Genomic DNA, 20000 nt, shown 5'->3' with positions numbered 1-20000 from the left:
TTGAAGAGGGGCGGACTTCTACTCCCAGAATCCCTCAGCCGGCATGCTTGAAGAGGGGCGGACTTCTACTCCCAGAATCCCTCAGCCGGCATGCTTGAAGAGGAGTGGAACTCAACTCCCAGAATCCCCCAGCCAGCCTTGCTTTAAGAGGGGCAGACTTCAATTCCCAGAATTCCCTTGGAATGATGCTTAGTTTGGTGGACTTCCCAGAATTCCCCAGCCAGACATGCTCTAAGAGGAATGGGCTTCAATTCCCAGAATCCCCTTGGAATGATGCTTAAGAGTGGGGTGGACTTCCCAGAATCCCCCAGGCACGTGCTTTAAGAGGGATGGGCTTCCACTCCCAGAATGCCCCAGCCAGAATGCTTCAAGAGGGGCAGACTTCAATTCCCAGAATTCCGTTGGAATGATGCTTAAAGTGGGGTGGACTTCCCAGAATTCCCCAGCCAGTCATGCTTTAAGAGGAATGGGCTTCAATTCCCAGAATCCCCTTGGAATGATGCTTAAAGTGGGGTGGAGTTCCCAGAATTCCCCAGCCAGTCATGCTTTAAGAGGAATAGGCTTCAACTAACAGAATTCCCCAGCCAGCGTGCTTCAAGAGGGATGGACTTTCACTCCCAGAATCCCCCAGCCCGAATGCTTTAAGAGGGATGGGCTTCCACTCCCAGAATGCCCCAGCCAGAATGCTTTAACAGGGGCAGACTTCAATTCCCAGAATTCCATTAGAATGATGCTTAAAGTGGGGTGGACTTCCCAGAATTCCCCAGCCAGTCATGCTTTAAGAGGAATAGGCTTCAATTACCAGAATTCCCCAGCCGGTGTGCTTCAAGAGGGATGGACTTTCACTCCCAGAATCCCCCAGCCAGAATGCTTTCAGAGGAGTGAACTTCCACTCCCATAATCCCCAAGCCAGCCAGGAGGGTCACCGAACTCTCACGAGGACCCTGATTCTAATCCTACCTGATCTTCTCGATTAAAGAATAGTCCCTAATATTTGCGGCCACCGGATGTTCGCTTACCTGCTAGGTAGGATCTTTCAACTCCGGGAAAAACTCCATTTTCTTCTTCCCAAAAGGACCAATCCGGGTGGGATCCTTCAGGCCAGGAAAACCACACACCCTCCCCAAACGGAAGGAAAGGGAGAGCGCGCTAACAATCGTACTTCTGTTGTGCAGAAACCAGCCGCCCAAATTCAGACTCCTGTGTTGTGCGTGAACGCACCCCGAAGTCCGGGGTGTCTGGATTTGAATGCGGATCCGGCAGAAACCACGGTTAACCCAACCCACATGCCTTTTGGGGGGTGCGGTGGGGGTCTTGCTTTCCCACCCAGGGGCGTGACTGCGGTCGAAACCACCGGATTCGAGGAAGCCGCGTTCGGAAGTGGATTCCATCTGCTGTTTTCACCCGAGAGAATCTACCTCGCTTTACGACGGGAACGGAACCGGCCCGTCGTGGTTGTGTAACTCCTGATGTTTGTAAAGTAGGTCATTAACGGGACTGCTGGGCCAATTTTGAGATCTTTTTTTTTTTTTGAGGTGGTCATTAAGCGACAGCTGTAGTTGCGAAACAACCGTGATCATAAAAAAAACCACTACCGTCCTTAAGTGAAAAATCCAAGGGCTTTGTTTTTTTTTGCGGAAAACCAGTCGTTAAAAGAGGTCACGTGACTGTTGCAAATGATCATAGACACAACTCAGGTGCTACAGGTCACAGACCTGGTCATGTGATCACCCGGGGGGGGGGGAAGGTTACCATGGAAACTTTGAATACAGGTTACGAGTAACCCACCGAGGCAGTCGTTAAATGAATGTTTGCCCCATTTTACGACCTTCCTCGCCACCGTTGTGAAGTGAATCTTCCTGGCTCTTAAGCTAGTAACACGGGTTGTTTAGCGAACCCAGCTTCCTCCGTTGACTTTGATTGTCAGAAGGTCGCAAAAGGGGGGATCGTGCGAGCCCGGGGGTGTGTGTGTCGCGCTGCGACCGTCATAACTACGAGTCAGTTGCTGAGTTGCCAATTTTGATGACATGGCTTTTGAGAGGCTGTAAAGGCTCGTCAGGGTGAAAAAGTCGTAAGTCGTTTTGTTTTGGTGGTGCCGCAACTTTGAACGGTTACTAAATGAATTGCGGTTAAGTCGAGGACTAGCTGTAAGCCCCGGATAGGTCCGGCGGAACTTCAAACAGTCACTAAGTGATCGGCCGTCAATTGAGGACTACTTCTATAGGATGGGAAGCATCAGGATAGCTGGCCACGCTTGGGAGCGGTCAAACGATCCTACCCCAAACCCACAGATGAGAAAGACAGCAGAGGAGACACACAGAACTGACATGTTTTGCCAAAGAAGGTGATACAAAAACCAACAATCACCTGCAGCCACAGACCAAACACCGGACGTCACACAGAAGCTGGCTTCTCACCGTCACCTCGGCCGACACTGAGTTGAACAACACGGCAAATCCGTAGCTAACTCAACCGATATTTACAAAGGTACCTTTGAAAGAAAGAAAAAATAATAATAACAATAACCGACACCACCACAACGACGGAGGGCAGATCTCCGTGCAAGAACTGGGGAGCCAGGCGACACAAATCCTGCCGGGACATCACACCGTGAAACCACACACAATCGCAAGAGCTGGGCATCCGAGGAGAGGTGCCAGGACCACTGGTTGAAGTTGTCCTCGGGCGGACACGCACCCTCCTCGGCAAAGAACCAAGGACAGTTTCGGAATTAAAATGGAGGAGGAGGAGGACAGACACGCCGACTAAGAACAAAAAGCTGGTGGCGGGTGGCGGTGGGCGTTTCCAGTTCCGCAGACGTGTGGGAGGACCGGGAGACACACACCCCATCCCGAGAGTGATCAGGATTGAAGGGCACAGAGGTCGATCTGCTTCTCGCCAGGGCCCACCGCCATCTTGCCAACCTCTGCAGCGCACGGTGCAATCGGGAGTACGTTGATACGTCCGTGTGTAGAGTACGCGCCGCAAGGACGACTCGTACGGCAAGTGGACGTGGCAAAGAAAGGAGTGGAATTTTTGGGAGTGGGGGTGGCTGGAGAGAGCAACGGGGTATTTGCTGGCCCTGTCTTCCCTCTCCCTACTATGCACGCAAGGAGGTGCAGGGTGGGTGAGCTGCAAGACCTTTGCAAGCCCACTCAAGTGCAACGAACGCCTGAGCTCCTTGAACGGGAGGAGGACACAGCTTAGGTGTCGGCGTCCAACAGGTGTGCCCAACGCAGGACAGAGGAGGCAATGAATGCTCCTGTGCCTCCATGAGTGCATTTCCCCACCACCGCTCCGGTGGGGCACTCCCCAAAGGCTGGCGCGTCCCTTTCAGCTGGGCGCAAGCGCTGCTACGGCTGCTCGGGCTTCAGGCCCATGAGCCCCGTCTGTGTTCCCAGCACCAGGTGGCGCACGGTGGGGTTGCGGGTGTGGATTTTCTGGTGGCAGTTCAGCGACTCCTTGTAGCGGAAGTTCTTCCCACAGGTGGCACACTGGTAGGGCGTCTCGCCCGTGTGGACGCGCCAGTGTTTCAGCAGATGGTCCCGCCGGATGAAGCTTTTCCCGCACTCCGTACACTGATACGGCCGCTCGCCCGTGTGGATCCGCTGGTGCCGGACGGCTTTCGAGAGGTCCCGGAAGTCCTTGCCGCAGTAGGTGCAGGTCAGCGGCCCGTCGCCCTTCCCCGCGTGGAGCTTCTGATGGAGGAGAAGGCTGACCTCCAGCTTGAAGCTCTCCTTGCACTGGGTGCAGGTGTACGGACGCTCCACCATGTGGTTTCCGGGCCGTTTCACCACGCCGGGTTTCGCGGTCGGGCTCTTCTGCGGCTCGGGGCGCTTGTGGACTTTGGGGCGGGCAGGAGTTGGGGCCCTCGGGATGGCAAGGGGGATGAGCTTAGCCTCTGGGCTTCCTTGAGGTTCGGGCACCAGGTACGCCCCAGTTCCGCCATGTGTCTCCTGGTGGCTGGCGAAGAGATGCCTGTCTACAAATCCTTCTCCACATTCGCAGCAGATAAACGGGCCGGTGTGAGCTTCTGCAGCTGACGTGGCCGAGTCCTCATTCTGCGTCTCAGGAACCCCTTGCGCCGATCGCCGGAGGGGCTTTTTTGGCAGGGCGATGGACAGAGACTGGCTCTCGCACAGCAGCTCCTCTCCAGGACCCTGGAAAACCTCCGTCCACTTGCGAGGAAATAGATTGTCCGCCTCATCCTCCAGCAACGGAGGGGCACCTGGAGAAAGAAAAAAAGGCCACAGGTAACCGAGGAAGGAGACACCCAGCGGGCCGGTCCATAGAGGTAAAGCCTACTCTCCTTTCTTCTGCACACGCCCCGCTGCTGTGTCCCGCTCGGATCCTCGTCATACGAGCCGAGTTCCCGGCCGCAGGGAGAGGGGATGGTTCCACACGAGTGACTGGCAACTGTGCAAATGCACGGACCGCTCCCTGTGCGCGCATGCTGAAGGCGCGTGCCTACCCCGCGCGCTAAGGGAGCGTGTGTGCACGCGCTCACCTGCCGCTCGCGCAACTCGGGATGGGCGCGCGCCTTCCCTCACCTGCCGTTTCCGTGGCCCAGTTGCAAACACCTCACGGCCCACTAGTAGAGGTTGGGGACACAGTAAAAAGCCGTCGCGCCCGGTGAAAGCGTGTGCCGGGCGCGGATTGCTGAACCACCGAGTTCGAATCCCACCTCTCACTACTCACTAAACTCATTGTCAGAGCGTCCACTTGACAATCGTTCCGTATCAGCCTGCCATGGAGCCTGGTGTGTGTGTGTTTGTGTGTAAGGGAGGGTGGATGTTAGGGAAAGGTGAAAGCATTGCCCTTGGGCGGCTAGTCCTCAAGGCCATTTTTCTTGGGAGACGAATGCAGCGGCAAAACCACCTACACCAGGGTTGTCAAATTGCCGGCCCACGGGCCGGATGTGTCGCAACAAAACCGCACCCACCTCGTTGCCGGCAATGGGGAAAAAGTCGCGACACGTCACGAGACGTTGCGAGTTCGACACCCCTGGCCTCCACTGAGACCTCCACTGAGACCTACCGGTTCAAAAACCATCTCTTTTAAAACTGATTGGACAATGGAGGGGGGGGGGAACCAAATACGGGCAGCGTCTGAGAGGGAAATGTTACAGCTAGGGAACTTGGCCCGCGAAACTCGGTTCCGGCTTCGCTTTCCTGTAATCCGCTTGACCTTTAGAAGACGATACTTTTCTCAAGAAATGGAGTCAAGGATCGTTCGCGCCGAAAAGATCAAGTCGAGGCAGGACCGACACTCGAGGCAACCTAGCGCCGTCCGCGAGGTCTCGGATGAACCCCCTTGCGGCGTCTCACCTTCCTCTGTCAGTGTCGCCGTGGCGTCACAGGCAAAGCGCTCCGTCGAATGAACAGAAGCCGGGGACGATCCGGCGTTCCAGATTCCCGAGGACGGCTGGGCACCACCCTTCCCGCGGGAACATTCCCGACTGGTTTCCCCAATGCTTAACGGGTCCCCTGTCCACCTCCCCCCACACACACACACCTTCCCCGGTGTCCCGTCTACTCTCTTACCCATGGTGCAGTCTCCATGGATTTCTCTGGCCTCTAAACCCCCTGTGCTTTTGATGAGAGGCAGGTCATCTTGCCCGATCCAGGAAGTCCCGTGGAGAGCCGAAACTGGCGATCCTGTTGCAAGGGAGAGAAAAACGAGGATCGTCACCACCCGATCCCCCACATGCCAACGGGGAGAAAGGCTTTTCCCGCCATTTCCCCTCTTCTCCGGCTTGCGCTTGCCAAATCAGTCTTTTTCAAACGCGGCGAGTGTAAAGTGGGTGGACTTCAACTCCCAGATGCTTTCAGTTGAGTGGGCTTCATGCTGGCTGGGGGATTCTGGGAGTGGAAGTCCTCCCCTCTTAAAGCATGCCGGTTGGGGGATTCTGGGAGTGGAAGTCCTCCCCTCTTAAAGCATGCCGGCTGGGGGATTCTGGGAGTGGAAGTCCCTTCCTCTTAAAGCATGCCGGTTGGGGGATTCTGGGAGTGGAAGTCCTCCCCTCTTAAAGCATGCCGGTTGGGGGATTCTGGGAGTGGAAGTCCTCCCCTCTTAAAGCATGCCGGCTCGGGGATTCTGGGAGTGGAAGTCCCTTCCTCTTAAAGCATGGCAGTTGGGGGATTCTGGGAGTGGAAGTCCCTTCCTCTTAAAGCATGCCGGCTGGGGGATTCTGGGAGTGGAAGTCCTCCCCTCTTAAAGCATGGCCGGCTGGGGTATTTGGGAGCGGAAGTCCTCCCCTCTTAAAGAAGGCCGGCTGGGGGATTCTGGGAGCGGAAGTCCTCCCCTCTTAAAGCAGGCCGGCTGGGGGATTCTGGGAGCGGAAGTCCTCCCCTCTTAAAGCAGGCCGGCTGGGGGATTCTGGGAGCTGAAGTCCTCCCCTCTTAAATTTGTCAAGCTTCCCCAACACCGCTCAAGACAAACCCTATTAAACCCCCCCAGGTCGGCTTCATTCACACAACATCCTAAACCCACCCACCCACCCACCCCAAATCCAGGGCAGTTGGAAAAACTCAAGCTAAGAGAGCTTAGAACGAAGTTGCAAGTGGACAAGACACCGGGGGGGGGCGGGGTTGGGGGAAAGGGTCTCCAGCTGCGGTCGCCAAATTCCAACGGCTGAAAAAACCCCTCGACGAAACAAAACGAGTTTTGAAGCGCCTGGGGGGAAAAAATGTGTCAAAACTTCTCGGACCCCCCCCCCAAAAAAAAACAGGAGGGAGGGGAAGACCGAAGGGAAATGGCGAAAAACTCACCTGGCCCGTCCCCCGTGCCGGATACTTCGAGGGTTTCCTCTCCTCTGCCCTCGGCCTGCTCCAAAGCTTCCCCTCGCTCAATCCGGGACAGGAGATCTGGTTTGGAGACGGCCGCGTCTGCGGAAGAGAGGAGGACAGTATGACAATACAGGGGGTCGTCGACGTACGACCGCTTGTTTAGCGACGGTTCCCAAGTGAGGTCACCGAAGGGACTGAACACCTTTTCGCACACATCCCAGCATCCCCAGGTTCACGCGATCAAAAAAAAACAACAACCCCAGCACGCTTGGCCGTTGACTTTGTTTCTCGTCGCAAAAGCTTCGTTTCTCGTCTCAGCGACCGACTCGTGTTTAGGACAGGTAACGGTGTCCCGGGCTGACGCGATTTCCTCCCCCCCACTTTTTTTTTTTTGCGACGAGAATCAAAAGTCAACGGGGAAGCCAGGTCCCCTTCGCGGCCCCGTTAGTAACTGCAGCGGTTCGCTTCAACCCCCTTGCGGGCAAGCCCAGGTCGTGAAACAGGAGAGGAATTCACTTCGCAACGCTCTCGTTTCGCCACAGAAATTCGGGGCGCGATTGCGACGGCAAGTCAAGGACGACCGGTAAATACCGGAAGACTGGCTTTGGGTTCGGAAGACGTCAGAGTGAGAGATGGTGGTCTATACGACACCCGAAGGTGGACCGTTCCCACCTTGGACCAGTCGGGACACCCGCTGAAACTCCCGGGGCGAAGCCACACAACCGTCGTACGATGCGATGGCGTAGCCACAAAACCCAGCAAACCGCGCTGCATCGACGGCCCGGTTTCTTTCCGGGAGTCCCGCGGGTGATCAACGCCGGCCCAGTTCGGACGCCGGCCCGCTCTTACCGACGGAGACCACCGCCTGGTAGTTCTGCTTCATGATGTGACGATAGAGGTCCTTCTGGTTTTCATCCAGCGCCCGCCACTCATGCTCCGAGAAACTACAGGAGGCGTCGTCAAACTGCAACGGGACCTGCAACCGGGCGAAAACGCCGGAGGTCATAAACAACGTAGACCATGTTTCCAATTTTGCGGACCGGTGGGGCGTGGTGGGGGGGAGAGGAGATGGTACGCACGAGCGGCTAGTGAGCTTGCGCACGCAACACGTTCGCACCAACAGTGGGCACGTGCGCGCACGCAGCTCATTTATACGAGCAGTGTGCGTGCGCGCAGCTCATTTGCATGTGCCCGCACACAGATCATTTATACAAGCGGTGTGCAGGTATGTGCAGGCAGCTCGTTTGCACCAGCAGCGTGCGGGTGCGCGCATGCAGCTCATTTATAGGAGTGGCGTGCGTGTGCGTGCCATGCAGCTCATTTGCACCAGCGGCGTGCCTGTGCCCGCACGCAGCTCATTTATACAAGCGGTGTGCGTCTACGCACGTGCAGCTCGTTCGCAGCAGCGGCGGGCATGTACGCACACGCAGCTCATTTATACAGGCGGTGTACACGTGCGTGCCACGCAGCTTATTTATACCAGCGGCGGGCGTGTATGGAGCGCACGCCGCTCAAACGCTGTACGGCAAAATGAGGAGGCGTGCGTGCGCGCACGCTCGCTAGCCGCTTCTGTGGCCCGGCTGCCAACTCCTCACAGTCCCCAAATGTGCAGACGATACCGAGCTGGCAGGAATAGCCAACCCTCCAGAAGATAGGAGGCTTCACACCCAGAAGGATCTGGAGAGACTTGAACCCGGGGCCCTATCTAACAAAATGACATTCGACGGACGTAAAAGTGTTTTGCACTTAAAAGAAGACAAAACGAAATTTACGGGTAAACCATAAATGAATCCTGCCTCAAGAGTAGCAACTGGGAGAGGGACCTAGTGGACAATCAATTAAATATAAGCCGCCTGGGGAATTCTGGGAGTTGAAGTCCTCCCCTCTTAAAACATGCCGGCTGGGGGATTCTGGGAGTTGAAGTCCTCCCCTCTTAAAACATGCCGGCTGGGGGATTCTGGGAGTTGAAGTCGTCCTTTCTTAAAGCATGCCGGCTGGGGGATTCTGGGAGTGGAAGTCCTCCCCTCTTAAAACAGGCCGGCTGGGGGATTCCGGGAGTTGAAGTCCTCCCCTCTTAAAACATGCCGCCTGGGGGATTCTGGGAGTTGAAGTCCTCCCCTCTTAAAGAATGCCAGCTGGGAAATTCTGGGAGTTGCTCTTAAAGCATGCCGGCTGGGGGATTCTGGGAGTGGAAGTCCCCCGCCCCTCTTAAAACATGCCGAATGGGGAATTCCGGGTGTTGCAGCCCACCCCTCTTAAATTGGCCACGCTTGACAAACACGGCTCTACGAAACACCCATCGCGGCCTTCCTTCGCACAACCAAAACGCCTCAATCTCCCGTTCCGCCCGCAACGGGGCAAACCCGCGCCCCGCACCTCCCGTCCGAACCCCAAACCCATCGCCCACCCCCACCACATCCTGGCTCGGTCCCCTCCTCCCCAACCCCTCGGCTCCGCCTCCCCTCACCTTCGGCGTCTCCCCCTTGGCGCCCGGCGGGAAACGCAGGATCCAGAAGTTGCGGTTCTGCAGCAGGTTCTCCATGTTCTCCAGCCGGCGCTGGAGCTGCCCGTACTCCTGGATCAGGGTGCCCAGCGCGGCCCACTTGCTCTCCAGCTGGTTGCCGAACTCCACCGCCGTCTTTTCGCAGCCGTCCAGCTTGGCCTCGGCTAGGCCCAGCCGGCCTTCCAGGCCAACCAGTTGCGCCGCGTAGGCGTCCACCTTGGTTTCCACGGCTTGTATTTCCGCCACGACAGTCAGGGGCATCTGGGCCGCCTCGGGCGGGCCATCCCCCCCCGCCGGGTCTTGCTCGGGGAGGCCGAGGGGCTGCCCGGAGGGCGGGGTGCGGAAGTCCATGTCCCACTGAAGGCCCTGCTGTCAAGGGAGACACACAGACACACAGAGACACACACACAAACACAGACACACACACCAATGAGCGGGGGTCAGCAGACCTGCGACCGTTTGTCTCGCGACGTTCCCCGAGTTTACTGGTGGGCGCCTTTGGTTTCCATCCCGCTCGTAGCGGTGTGTGACTGAAGGGGGAGGGGGGAGGAGGTCCCTACGGCGCCTTCCTCTGCCGATTTTGCCCCTACCGGCAACCTCGGGGCAGGACTAGAACTCACCGCCGCCTGGCGATGGGCCCCAGGTCACCCAGCCGGCTTTCGTGCCTTAAGGCGGGACAAGAACTCACCGTCGCCCGGTGATTGGCCCAAAGCCACCCAGCTGGCTTTCGTGCCTAAGGCGGGACTAGAACTCACCGTCACCCGGTGATTGGCGCAAAGTCACCCAGCTGGCTTTCGTGCCTTAAGGCGGGAGTAGAACTCACCGTCGCCCGGCGATGGGCCAAAAGTCACCCAGCCAGCTTTCGTGCCTGAAAGTGCCACTAGAACTCACCATCACCTGGTGATTGGCCCAAAGTCACCCAGCTAGCTTTCATGCCAAAGGCGGGACTAGAACTCACCCTCACCTGGTGATTGGCCCAAAGTCACCCAGCTGGCTTTCCTGCCTAAGGCGGGACTAGAACTCACCGTCTCCTGGTGATTGGCCCAAAGTGACCCAGCTGGCTTTCATGCCTAAGGCAGGACTAGAACTCACCGTCTCCTGGTGATTGGCCCAAAGTCGTCCAGCTGGCTTTCATGCCAAAGGCGGGACTAGAACTCACCCTCACCTGGTGATTGGCCCAAAGTCACCCAGCTGGCTTTCCTGCCTAAGGCGGGACTAGAACTCACCGTCTCCTGGTGATTGGCCCAAAGTCACCCAGCTGGCTTTCATGCCTAAGGCAGGACTAGAACTCACCGTCTCCTGGTGATTGGCCCAAAGTCGTCCAGCTGGCTTTCATGCCTAAGGCAGGACTAGAACTCACCGTCTCCTGGTGATTGGCCCAAAGTCACCCAGCTGGCTTTCATGCCTAAGGCAGGACTAGAACTCACCGTCTCCTGGTGATTGGCCCAAAGTCACCCAGCTGGCTTTCATGCCTAAGGCAGGACTAGAACTCACCGTCTCCTGGTGATTGGCCCAAAGTCACCCAGCTGGCTTTCATGCCTAAGGCGGGACTAGAACTCAGCATCACCCGGTGATTGGCCCAAAGTCACCCAGCTGGCTTTCGTGCCTAAGGCGGGACTAGAACTCATCGTCTCCTGGTGATTGGCCCAAAGTCACCCAGCTAGTTTTCATGCCTAAGGCGGGACTAGAACTCACCATCTCCTGGTGATTGGCCCAAAGTCACTCAAATGGATTTCATGCTTTAAGGTAGGACTAGAACTCAGCATCACCTGGTGATTGGCCCAAAGTCACCCATCTGGCTTTCGTGCCTAAGGCGGGACTAGAACTCACCATCACCCGGGGATTGGCTCAAAGTCACCCAGCTGGCTTTTGTGCCTAAGGCAAGCTAGATTCTTCCAGCAAAAGCCGAACTTTTCAAGCACCCTCCATCCTTCCTCTCCTATTTAGCCTCCTCCGGCATCGGGTTCAAATTCCTCCGCCGGAAGACAGCGGGGCAATCCTCTGGGGACGCCCCAAGAGCCCACCTCCTGCCCAGCCCAGCCCAGCCCCCAAACCCAGATCCAAAGCTAGAGGTGGGCGTACTGTGCGGGATGGCCCCATAAAAAAAAATTGGGGAAGGTGGAAAGGGCACCACGAGGAGATCCCTCCCCAGCAGGCGAGCCTCGCTTGGGAGGGGTCTAGACCTCAACAGGCCAGCCCGGCTCAGCCCAGCCGCTGCCCAACCTTGAGCCGGGTAGATTTTGCAGGACCTCCCCCCCCCCCGTCGCCCCCTCCCATCACCATCACTGGGCAGATGGAAAGGGAACCACCAGGAGATCACTTCAGAGGAAGGAGGCAAATCCAGATTTGCCACACACACACACACACACACACACACACACACACAAACCCAGTCCAGACCAGTCCGGCAACCACACACTGAGGTGGGCAAATCGAGCAGGAGCCCCACCCTCACCCCGCATTCACCCCCCGCTGGGAAGGTGGAAAGGGCGCCACGAGGAGATCCCTTCCCAGCCAGTCGGCTTCGCAAAAGGGCCAGTCGAAGCTGCGGAGGGGGTCCCGACCACCCAGATGCCAAACTGGAGGTGGGAAAAGCCCGCAGGACCTCCCGCCCCATCGCTAGCGCTGGGCAGGTGGAAAGGGCACCACGAGGAGATAATAATAATAATAATAATAATAATAATAATAATAATAATAATAATAATAATAATAATAATAATAATAAATAATAATAATAATAATAATAATAATAATAATAATAATAATAATAATAATAATTTAATTGCTAGTGCTGGGCAGGTGGAAAGGGCACCACGAGGAGATAATAATAATAATAATAATAATAATAATAATAATAATAATAATAATAATAATAATAATAATAATAATAAATAATAATAATAATAATAATAATAATAATAAATAATAATAATAATAATAATAATAATAATAATAATAATAATAATAATAATAATTTAATTGCTAGTGCTGGGCAGGTGGAAAGGGCACCACAAGGAGATAATAATAATAATAATAATAATAATAATAATAATAATAATAATAATAATAAATAATAATAATAATAATAATAATAATAATAATAATAATAATAATAATAATAATAATAATAATAAATTAATAAGCAGTTTTGAGCCTGGCAAGGGGGGGCAATCCAAGCTCCAGACCCCCAGCCCAGCAACCCAACCTTGAGGCGGGCAAATCTCGCAGGACACCCCCCCCCCCGCTCTCCGCCCATCACCATCGCTGAGCCGGTGGAAAGGGCACCACCGGGCGATCCTTTCCCAGCCAGTCAGGCTCGCCAAGGGGGCCAATCCGAATTTGGGAGGGGTCCAGACCGCCCAGCCCGGCCCGGCCGCTGCCAAACCTCGAGCGGGTAGATCTTGCAGGACCTTCCCCCGTCTCTCACACACACACACACACACACACCCCGACTCCATCATCACCACCACCGGGCAGATGGAAAGGGAACCACAAGGAGATCCGTTCGCAGGAAGGTGGCATATCCAGATTCCCCCCCCCTCCGGTCCCGGAATCCAGGGCAGTCCAGCCCCCAAACATTGAGATCGGGAAATCTTACAGGAACCTCTCCCCCGCCCCCGACAATCGCCATCCCTGCGCAGGTGGAAAGGGCACCACCCGGCGATCCCTTCCCAGCAAGTCAGCCTGGCCAAGGGGGCCGATCCGAGTTCGGGAGGGATCCAGGCCAGCCCAGCGAGCAAACCCTGAGGTGGGCAAACCTTGCAAGGCGTTCCCCCCACCCTGACAATCGCCGTCATCGGAGCAGGTGGAAAGGGCACCACCAGGCGATCCCTTCCCGGCAAGTCCGCCTCGCCAAGGGGGCCGATCCGAGTTCGGGAGGGGTCCAGACCTGCCAATCCAGCCCAGCCCAGCAACCAAACTTTGAGCCGGGCAAATCTCGCAGGACCCCCTCCACAATCGCCATCCTTGGGCCGGTGGAAAAGGCACCACCAGGCGATCCCTTCCCGGGGAAAGTCAGCCTCGCAAGCGGGGGGGGGGGGGAGGAGGAGAGCAATCCGAGCTTGGGAGGGGTCCAGACCCAACCCGGCCACCAAACGTTGAAGCGGGCAGATCTGGCGGGAGCACCGTCTCGCCATCGCTGGGCGGGTGGAAAGGGCACCACCGGGCGATCCTTTCCACCGTCGCGAGACGGGTGGAAAGGGCACCACCGGGCGATCCTTTCCTGGCTAAAGTCAGCCTCGCGAGGGGCCCGATCCAAGCTCGGGAGGGCTCCAGACCACCCAGATCCCAACCCGCAGGGTCTCCCCCCCAATCGCCACCCCTTTGGGCAGGCGGAAAGGGCACCACGAGGCGATCCCTTCGCATCGTCCAGCCTCCCTCTCTCTCTCTCTGTCTCTCTCTCTCTCTCTCTCTATCACACACACACACACACACACACAAACACACACCAAAATCGAACCCAGCCCCAAGCCTTGAGATGGGCAGGTCTGGCAGGACCACCCCATTACTGTCGCTGGGCGGGCGGAAAGGGCACCACTAAGCGATCCCTTCGCATCCAGTCCAGCCTCTCTCTCTCTCTCTCTCTCTCTCACACACACACACACACACAAACACACACCAAAATCGAACCCAGCCCCAAGCCTCGAGATGGGCAGGTCTGGCAGGACCACCCCATTACTGTCGCTGGGCGGGCGGAAAGGGCACCACCAGGCGATCCCTTCGCATCCAGTCCAGACACACACACACAGACACACACAGACACACACAAACCAAAATCGAACCCAGCCCCAAGCCTCGAGATGGGCAGGTCTGGCAGGACCACCCCATTACTGTCGCTGGGCGGGCGGAAAGGGCACCACTAAGCGATCCCTTCGCATCCAGTCCAGACACACACACAGACACACAGACCAAAATCGAACCCAACCCCAAGCCTCGAGATGGGCAGGTCTGGCAGGACCACCCCATTACTGTCGCTGGGCGGGCGGAAAGGGCACCACCAGGCGATCCCTTCGCATCCAGTCCAGACACACACACACAGACACACACAGACACACACAAACCAAAATCGAACCCAGCCCCAAGCCACGAGACGGGCAGGTCTGGCAGGACCACCCCATTACTGTCGCTGGGCGGGCGGAAAGGGCACCACGAGGCGATCCCTTCGCATCCAGTCCAGCCTCTCTCTCTCTCTCTCTCACACACACACACACACACACACACACACACACACCAAAATCGAACCCAGCCCCAAGCCTCGAGATGGGCAGGTCTGGCAGGACCACCCCATTACTGTCGCTGGGCCGGCGGAAAGGGCACCACGAGGCGATCCCTTCGCATCCAGTCCAGACACACACACACACACAGACACAGACACACAAAGCAAAATCGAACCCAGCCCCAAGCCTTGAGATGGGCAGGTCTGGCAGGACCACCCCATTCACTGTCGCCGGGCCGGCGGAAAGGGCACCACGAGGCGATCCCTTCGCATCCAGTCCAGACACAGACACACACAAACACACAGAGACACACAAACCAAAATCGAACCCAGCCCCAAGCCTCGAGACGGGCAGGTCTGGCCGGACCACCCCATTTACTGTCGCCGGGCCGGCGGAAAGGGCACCACCGGGCGATCCCTTCGCATCCAGTCCAGACACACACACAGACACAGACACAAACACAGAGACACACGCAAACCAAAATCGAACCCAGCCCCAAGCCTCGAGACGGGCAGGTCTGGCAGGACCACCCCATTCACTGTCGCCGGGCCGGCGGAAAGGGCACCACGAGGCGATCCCTTCGCATCCAGTCCAGCCTCTCTCTCTCTCACTCTCTCTCTCTCACACACACACACACACCAAAATCGAACCCAGCCCCAAGCCTCGAGATGGGCAGGTCTGGCAGGACCACCCCATTACTGTCGCCGGGCCGGCGGAAAGGGCACCACCAGGCGATCCCTTCGCATCCAGTCCAGACACACACACACACAGACACACACACACAGACACACGCAAACCAAAATCGAACCCAGCCCCACCCAAGCCTTGAGATGGGCAGGTCTGGCAGGACCACCCCATTACTATCGCTGGGCGGGTGGAAAGGGCACCACTGGGCGATCCCTTCGCATCCAGTCCAGACACACACACACAGACACACACACACACACAGACACACAAACCAAAATCGAACCCAGCCCCAAGCCTCGAGATGGGCAGGTCTGGCAGGACCACCCCATTACTATCGCCGGGCCGGCGGAAAGGGCACCACGAGGCGATCCCTTCGCATCCAGTCCAGCCTCTCTCTCTCTCTCTCTCTCTCTCTCTCTCTCTCTCGCACGCACACACAGACACAAACACACACACACCCAAATCGAACCCAGCCCCAAACCTTGAGAGGGCACCACGAGGCGATCCCTTCGCATCCAGTCCAGACACACACACACACACACACACACACAGACACACAAACCAAAATCGAACCCAGCCCCAAGCCTCGAGATGGGCAGGTCTGGCAGGACCACCCCATTACTATCGCCGGGCCGGCGGAAAGGGCACCACGAGGCGATCCCTTCGCATCCAGTCCAGCCTCTCTCTCTCTCTCTCTCTCTCTCTCTCTCTCTCTCTCGCACGCACACACAGACACAAACACACACACACCCAAATCGAACCCAGCCCCAAACCTTGAGAGGGCACCACGAGGCGATCCCTTCGCATCCAGTCCAGACACACACACACACACACACACACACAGACACACAAACCAAAATCGAACCCAGCCCCAAGCCTCGAGATGGGCAGGTCTGGCAGGACCACCCCATTACTGTCGCCGGGCCGGCGGAAAGGGCACCACCAGGCGATCCCTTCGCATCAAGTCCAGCCTCTCTCTCTCACACACACACAAACACACACACACAAAGCAAAATCGAACCCAGCCCCAAGCCTCGAGACGGGCAGGTCTGGCAGGACCACCCCATTACTGTCGCCGGGCGGGCGGAAAGGGCACCACCGGGCGATCCCTTCGCATCCAGTCCAGACACACACACACACACACAGACACACACAAACACACAGAGACACACAAACCAAAATCGAACCCAGCCTCAAATCTCGAGACGGGCAGGTCTGGCAGGACCACCCCATTCACTGTCGCTGGGCAGGCGGAAAGGGCACCACGAGGCGATCCCTTCGCATCCAGTCCAGACACACACACACACACACAGACACACAGACACACAGACACACAAACCAAAATCGAACCCAGCCTCAAATCTTGAGATGGGCAGGTCTGGCAGGACCACCCCATTACTATCGCTGGGCCGGCGGAAAGGGCACCACCGGGCGATCCCTTCGCATCCAGTCCAGCCTCTCTCTCTCTCTCTCTCTCTCTCTCTCTCTCTCTCTCTCTCACACACACACACACACACACACACACACACACACCAAAATCGAACCCAGCCCCAAGCCTCGAGACGGGCAGCTCTGGCAGGACCACCCCATTCACTGTCGCCGGGCCGGCGGAAAGGGCACCACGAGGCGATCCCTTCGCATCAAGTCCAGCCTCTCTGTCTCTCTCTCTCTCTCTCTCTCTCTCTCTCTCTCTCTCACACACACACACACACACAGAGACACACACACCCCCAAATCGAACCCAGCCCCAAGCCTTGAGATGGGCAGGTCTGGCAGGACCACCCGGCGAGGTGGAAAGGGCACCACGAGGCGATCCCTTCGCATCCAGTCCAGACACACACACACACACAGAGACACACACACCCCCAAATCGAACCCAGCCCCAAGCCTTGAGATGGGCAGGTCTGGCCGGACCACCCCATTCACTGTCGCTGGGCGGGCGGAAAGGGCACCACGAGGCGATCCCTTCGCATCCAGTCCAGACACAGACAGACACGCAAACCAAAATCGAAATCCAAGACTCGGGAAGTGGGGAGGGGGTGTCCAGCCTTAAAAAAAAAAACAAAACCCCTCCCCTCCAAGCTAGAAGACCCCCCTGCCCCCTCCCCGCGGTGACGTCACCCCTCCCTCCTCCCTCTCCCCCCTCCCCCGCCCGGGACTGCGGCAAGAGCGGCCCCCTCCCCTCCCCACTGACCTGGGCGGGGCTCCACTCGGCCATTGGCCCGGCGAGGCTGGGCTTTTGGGCTTGGGCAGGAAAGCCGAGGCCGGAGGAGCTGGCGGGACGGTTCGGCTTTGGGCGTTTCGGGCTGGTTTCGGGATGGGGGGGGTGGTGGGGTGGGGGGGGCTGCGGTCCGGCTGCCGGAAGCGGCTAGGGGTCCGCAGGAGCCGCAGCGCCGCCTCGGCCTGCAGCGACGCCGCCGGCCGGAGGTCGCCACTGCAGGCGCTTTTGGGAGGAGAGAAGAAAGGGGAGGGGGCCTGGCTCCTGAAGGGGAGGGGGGGTTGGTAGGTTGGAGGGGTTTTTTGGGGGGGGGTTAGGGTCTGCACCCCCTCTCAAGGAAGGGAAGGGAGGGGGGTCTTCTGGCTCCCCTATCCAGGCTGGGGTTTTTTGGGGGGGGTCTCAAGGAAGGGAGGGGGGTCTCCTGGCTCCACTATCCAGGCTAGGGTATTTTGGGGGGGGTCTCAAGGAAGGGAGGGGGGTCTTCTGGCTCCCCTATCCAGGCTGGGGTTTTTTTGGGGGGGTCTCAAGGAAGGGAGGAGGGGTCTTCTGGCTCCCCTATCCAGGCTGGGGTTTTTTGGGGGGGGTCTGCACCCCCTCTCAAGGAAGGGAGGAGGGGTCTTCTGCCTCTTCTATCCAGGCTGGGGTTTTTTTGGGGGGGTCTGCACCCCCTCTCAAGGAAGGGAGGGGGGGTCACATTGGGGACCCCGAGACCCTCCAGATGGGAAGGAAGGAAGGAAGGAAGGAAGGAATGAAGGAAGGAAGGAAAGAAAGAAAGAAAGGAGTTGAGGGAGGGGAGGGAAGGAAGGAAGAAGGAAGGAACAGGAGAAAAGGAAGGAAGGAAGGAAGGAAGGAAGGAAGGAAGGAAGGAAGGAAGGAAGGAAGGAAGGAAGGAAAGAAAGAAAGAAAGGAGTTGAGGGAGGGGAGGGAAGGAAGGAAGAAGGAAGGAACAGGAGAAAAGGAAGGAAGGAAGGAAGGAAGGAAGGAAGGAAAGAAAGGAGTTGAGGGAGGGAAGGAAGGAAGAAGGAAGGAACAGGAGAAAAGGAAGGAAGGAAGGAAGGAAGGAAGGAAGGAAGGAAGGAAGGAAGGAAGGAAGGAAGGAAAGGAGTTGAGGGAGGGGAGGGAAGGAAGGAAGAAGGAAGGAACAGGAGAAAAGGAAGGAAGGAAGGAAGGAAGGAAGGAGAAAGGGGAGGGGGCAGGGAAGGAGGAGGGGACAGCCTCCCCCCTCCTCCTCCTCCTCCTCCTCCTCCCTCCCCACCCACCCCTCCCTCCGCCCTGGCTGTTCCACAGACGACCCCCCCCTCCCGAAGCCCCCTCCTCCCTTTCCACTCCTCGCGCGGGAAGCCGCTGGAACTCCCCGCCACGGCGCCGTCGGTTCGAAACTGCCAACGGACGAAGAACGGAACGAACCCGAACCCGAACCGACCCTCCCCCTTTTTCCCCTTCCTCAACGTCCCCCCCCAACATACACACACACACACACACCCTATTTTGAACGGCCGGCGCGGCAGCTCCACGCACAAACACACAAACAGACACACAAACACACACACACACACACGCACCCCTCTCTTTCCAGGCAGTAGGTACGATCGGGGAGACCCCCTTTTTTTTCGGGGGGGGGTCTTCAGGGATGAATTCTTGCCCCGGTTTGAAAAGGCGGAGTTGTGTGTGTGTGTGTGTGTGCAGCCCCTCCCACTGGGGGCTTCAGCAGAGGACCCCCCCTCTCCCAGGAATTAGTGTGTGTGTGTGTTTGTGTTTGTGTGTGTGTGCAGCCCCTCCCACTGGGGGTTACAGCAGAGGACCCCCCTCTACCAGAAATTGTGTGTGTGTGTGTGTGTGTGTGTGTAGCCCCTCCCACTGGGGGTTGCAGCAGAGGACCCCCCCCTCCCCCAGGAATTGGGTGTGTGTGTGTGTGTGTGTGTGTGTGTGTGTCTGTAGCCCCTCCCACTGGGGGCTTCAGCAGAGGACCCCCCCTCTACCAGAAATTGTGTGTGTGTGTGTGTGTGTGTGTGTAGCCCCTCCCACTGGGGGCTTCAGCAGAGGACCCCCCCTCTACCAGAAATTGTGTGTGTGTGTGTGTGTGCAGCCCCTCCCACTGGGGGCTTCAGCAGAGGACCCCCCTTCCCCCAGGAATTGTGTGTGTGTGTGTGAGTGTGTGTGTGTGGGGTGGGGTGTCCCTCCAGTCTCTTCTTCCACCCCCCCTCCTGAACCCCAATAGCAAGGAGGAGGTGAGGGGGGGTGTCTTTCCACCAGCCCTTCCCCCCACTTCCCTTCCCCCCCCCCCCCCGTTTGTTTATAGAGAGGGTAGTAGACTTGAAACAGGAGTGGACTTCAACTCCCAGAGTTCCCCAGCTCGGCTGGGGGATTCTGGGAGTTGTCCTCCCCTCTTAAAGCAGGCCGGCTGGGGGATTCTGGGAGTGGAATTCCTCCCCTCTTAAAGCGTGCCGGCTGGGGGATTCTGGGAGTGGAAGTCCTCCCCTCTTAAAGCATCCCGGCTGGGGGATTCTGGGAGTGGAAGTCCTCCCCTCTTAAAGCATCCCGGCTGGGGGATTCTGGGAGTGGAAGTCCTCCCCTCTTAAAGCATCCCG

The 20000-nt window shown here is 57.5% G+C and overlaps 1 protein-coding gene across 2 annotated transcripts; it reads right to left on the bottom strand.

Moving 5' to 3' along the window:
• Window positions 1-2311: 2311 nt before the first annotated feature.
• On the bottom strand, window positions 2312-17427 carry LOC308678074 (zinc finger protein 783-like). Of its 2 annotated transcripts, none has more exons than XM_081344913.1 (6): window positions 17389-17427; window positions 9256-9660; window positions 7638-7764; window positions 6771-6887; window positions 5544-5657; window positions 2312-4228 (listed from the first exon to the last, which is right to left on the bottom strand). In XM_081344913.1, the coding sequence occupies exons 1-6, from the start codon at window positions 17410-17412 to the stop codon at window positions 3354-3356; spliced, it is 1662 nt and encodes a 553-aa protein (XP_081201039.1). In that variant the 5' UTR covers window positions 17413-17427; the 3' UTR covers window positions 2312-3353. The 2 variants fall into 2 exon arrangements, with proteins under 2 accessions (XP_081201039.1, XP_081201040.1); XM_081344914.1 differs by lacking the exon at window positions 17389-17427 and adding an exon at window positions 10987-11547.
• Between the last annotated feature and the right edge of the window lie 2573 nt (window positions 17428-20000).

Source organism: Vipera berus (assembly GCF_964194415.1).
Source record: "Vipera berus genome assembly, chromosome: Z".
Lineage (NCBI taxonomy): Eukaryota > Metazoa > Chordata > Lepidosauria > Squamata > Viperidae > Vipera > Vipera berus.
This window is presented reverse-complemented; position numbering and strand designations above follow the sequence as displayed.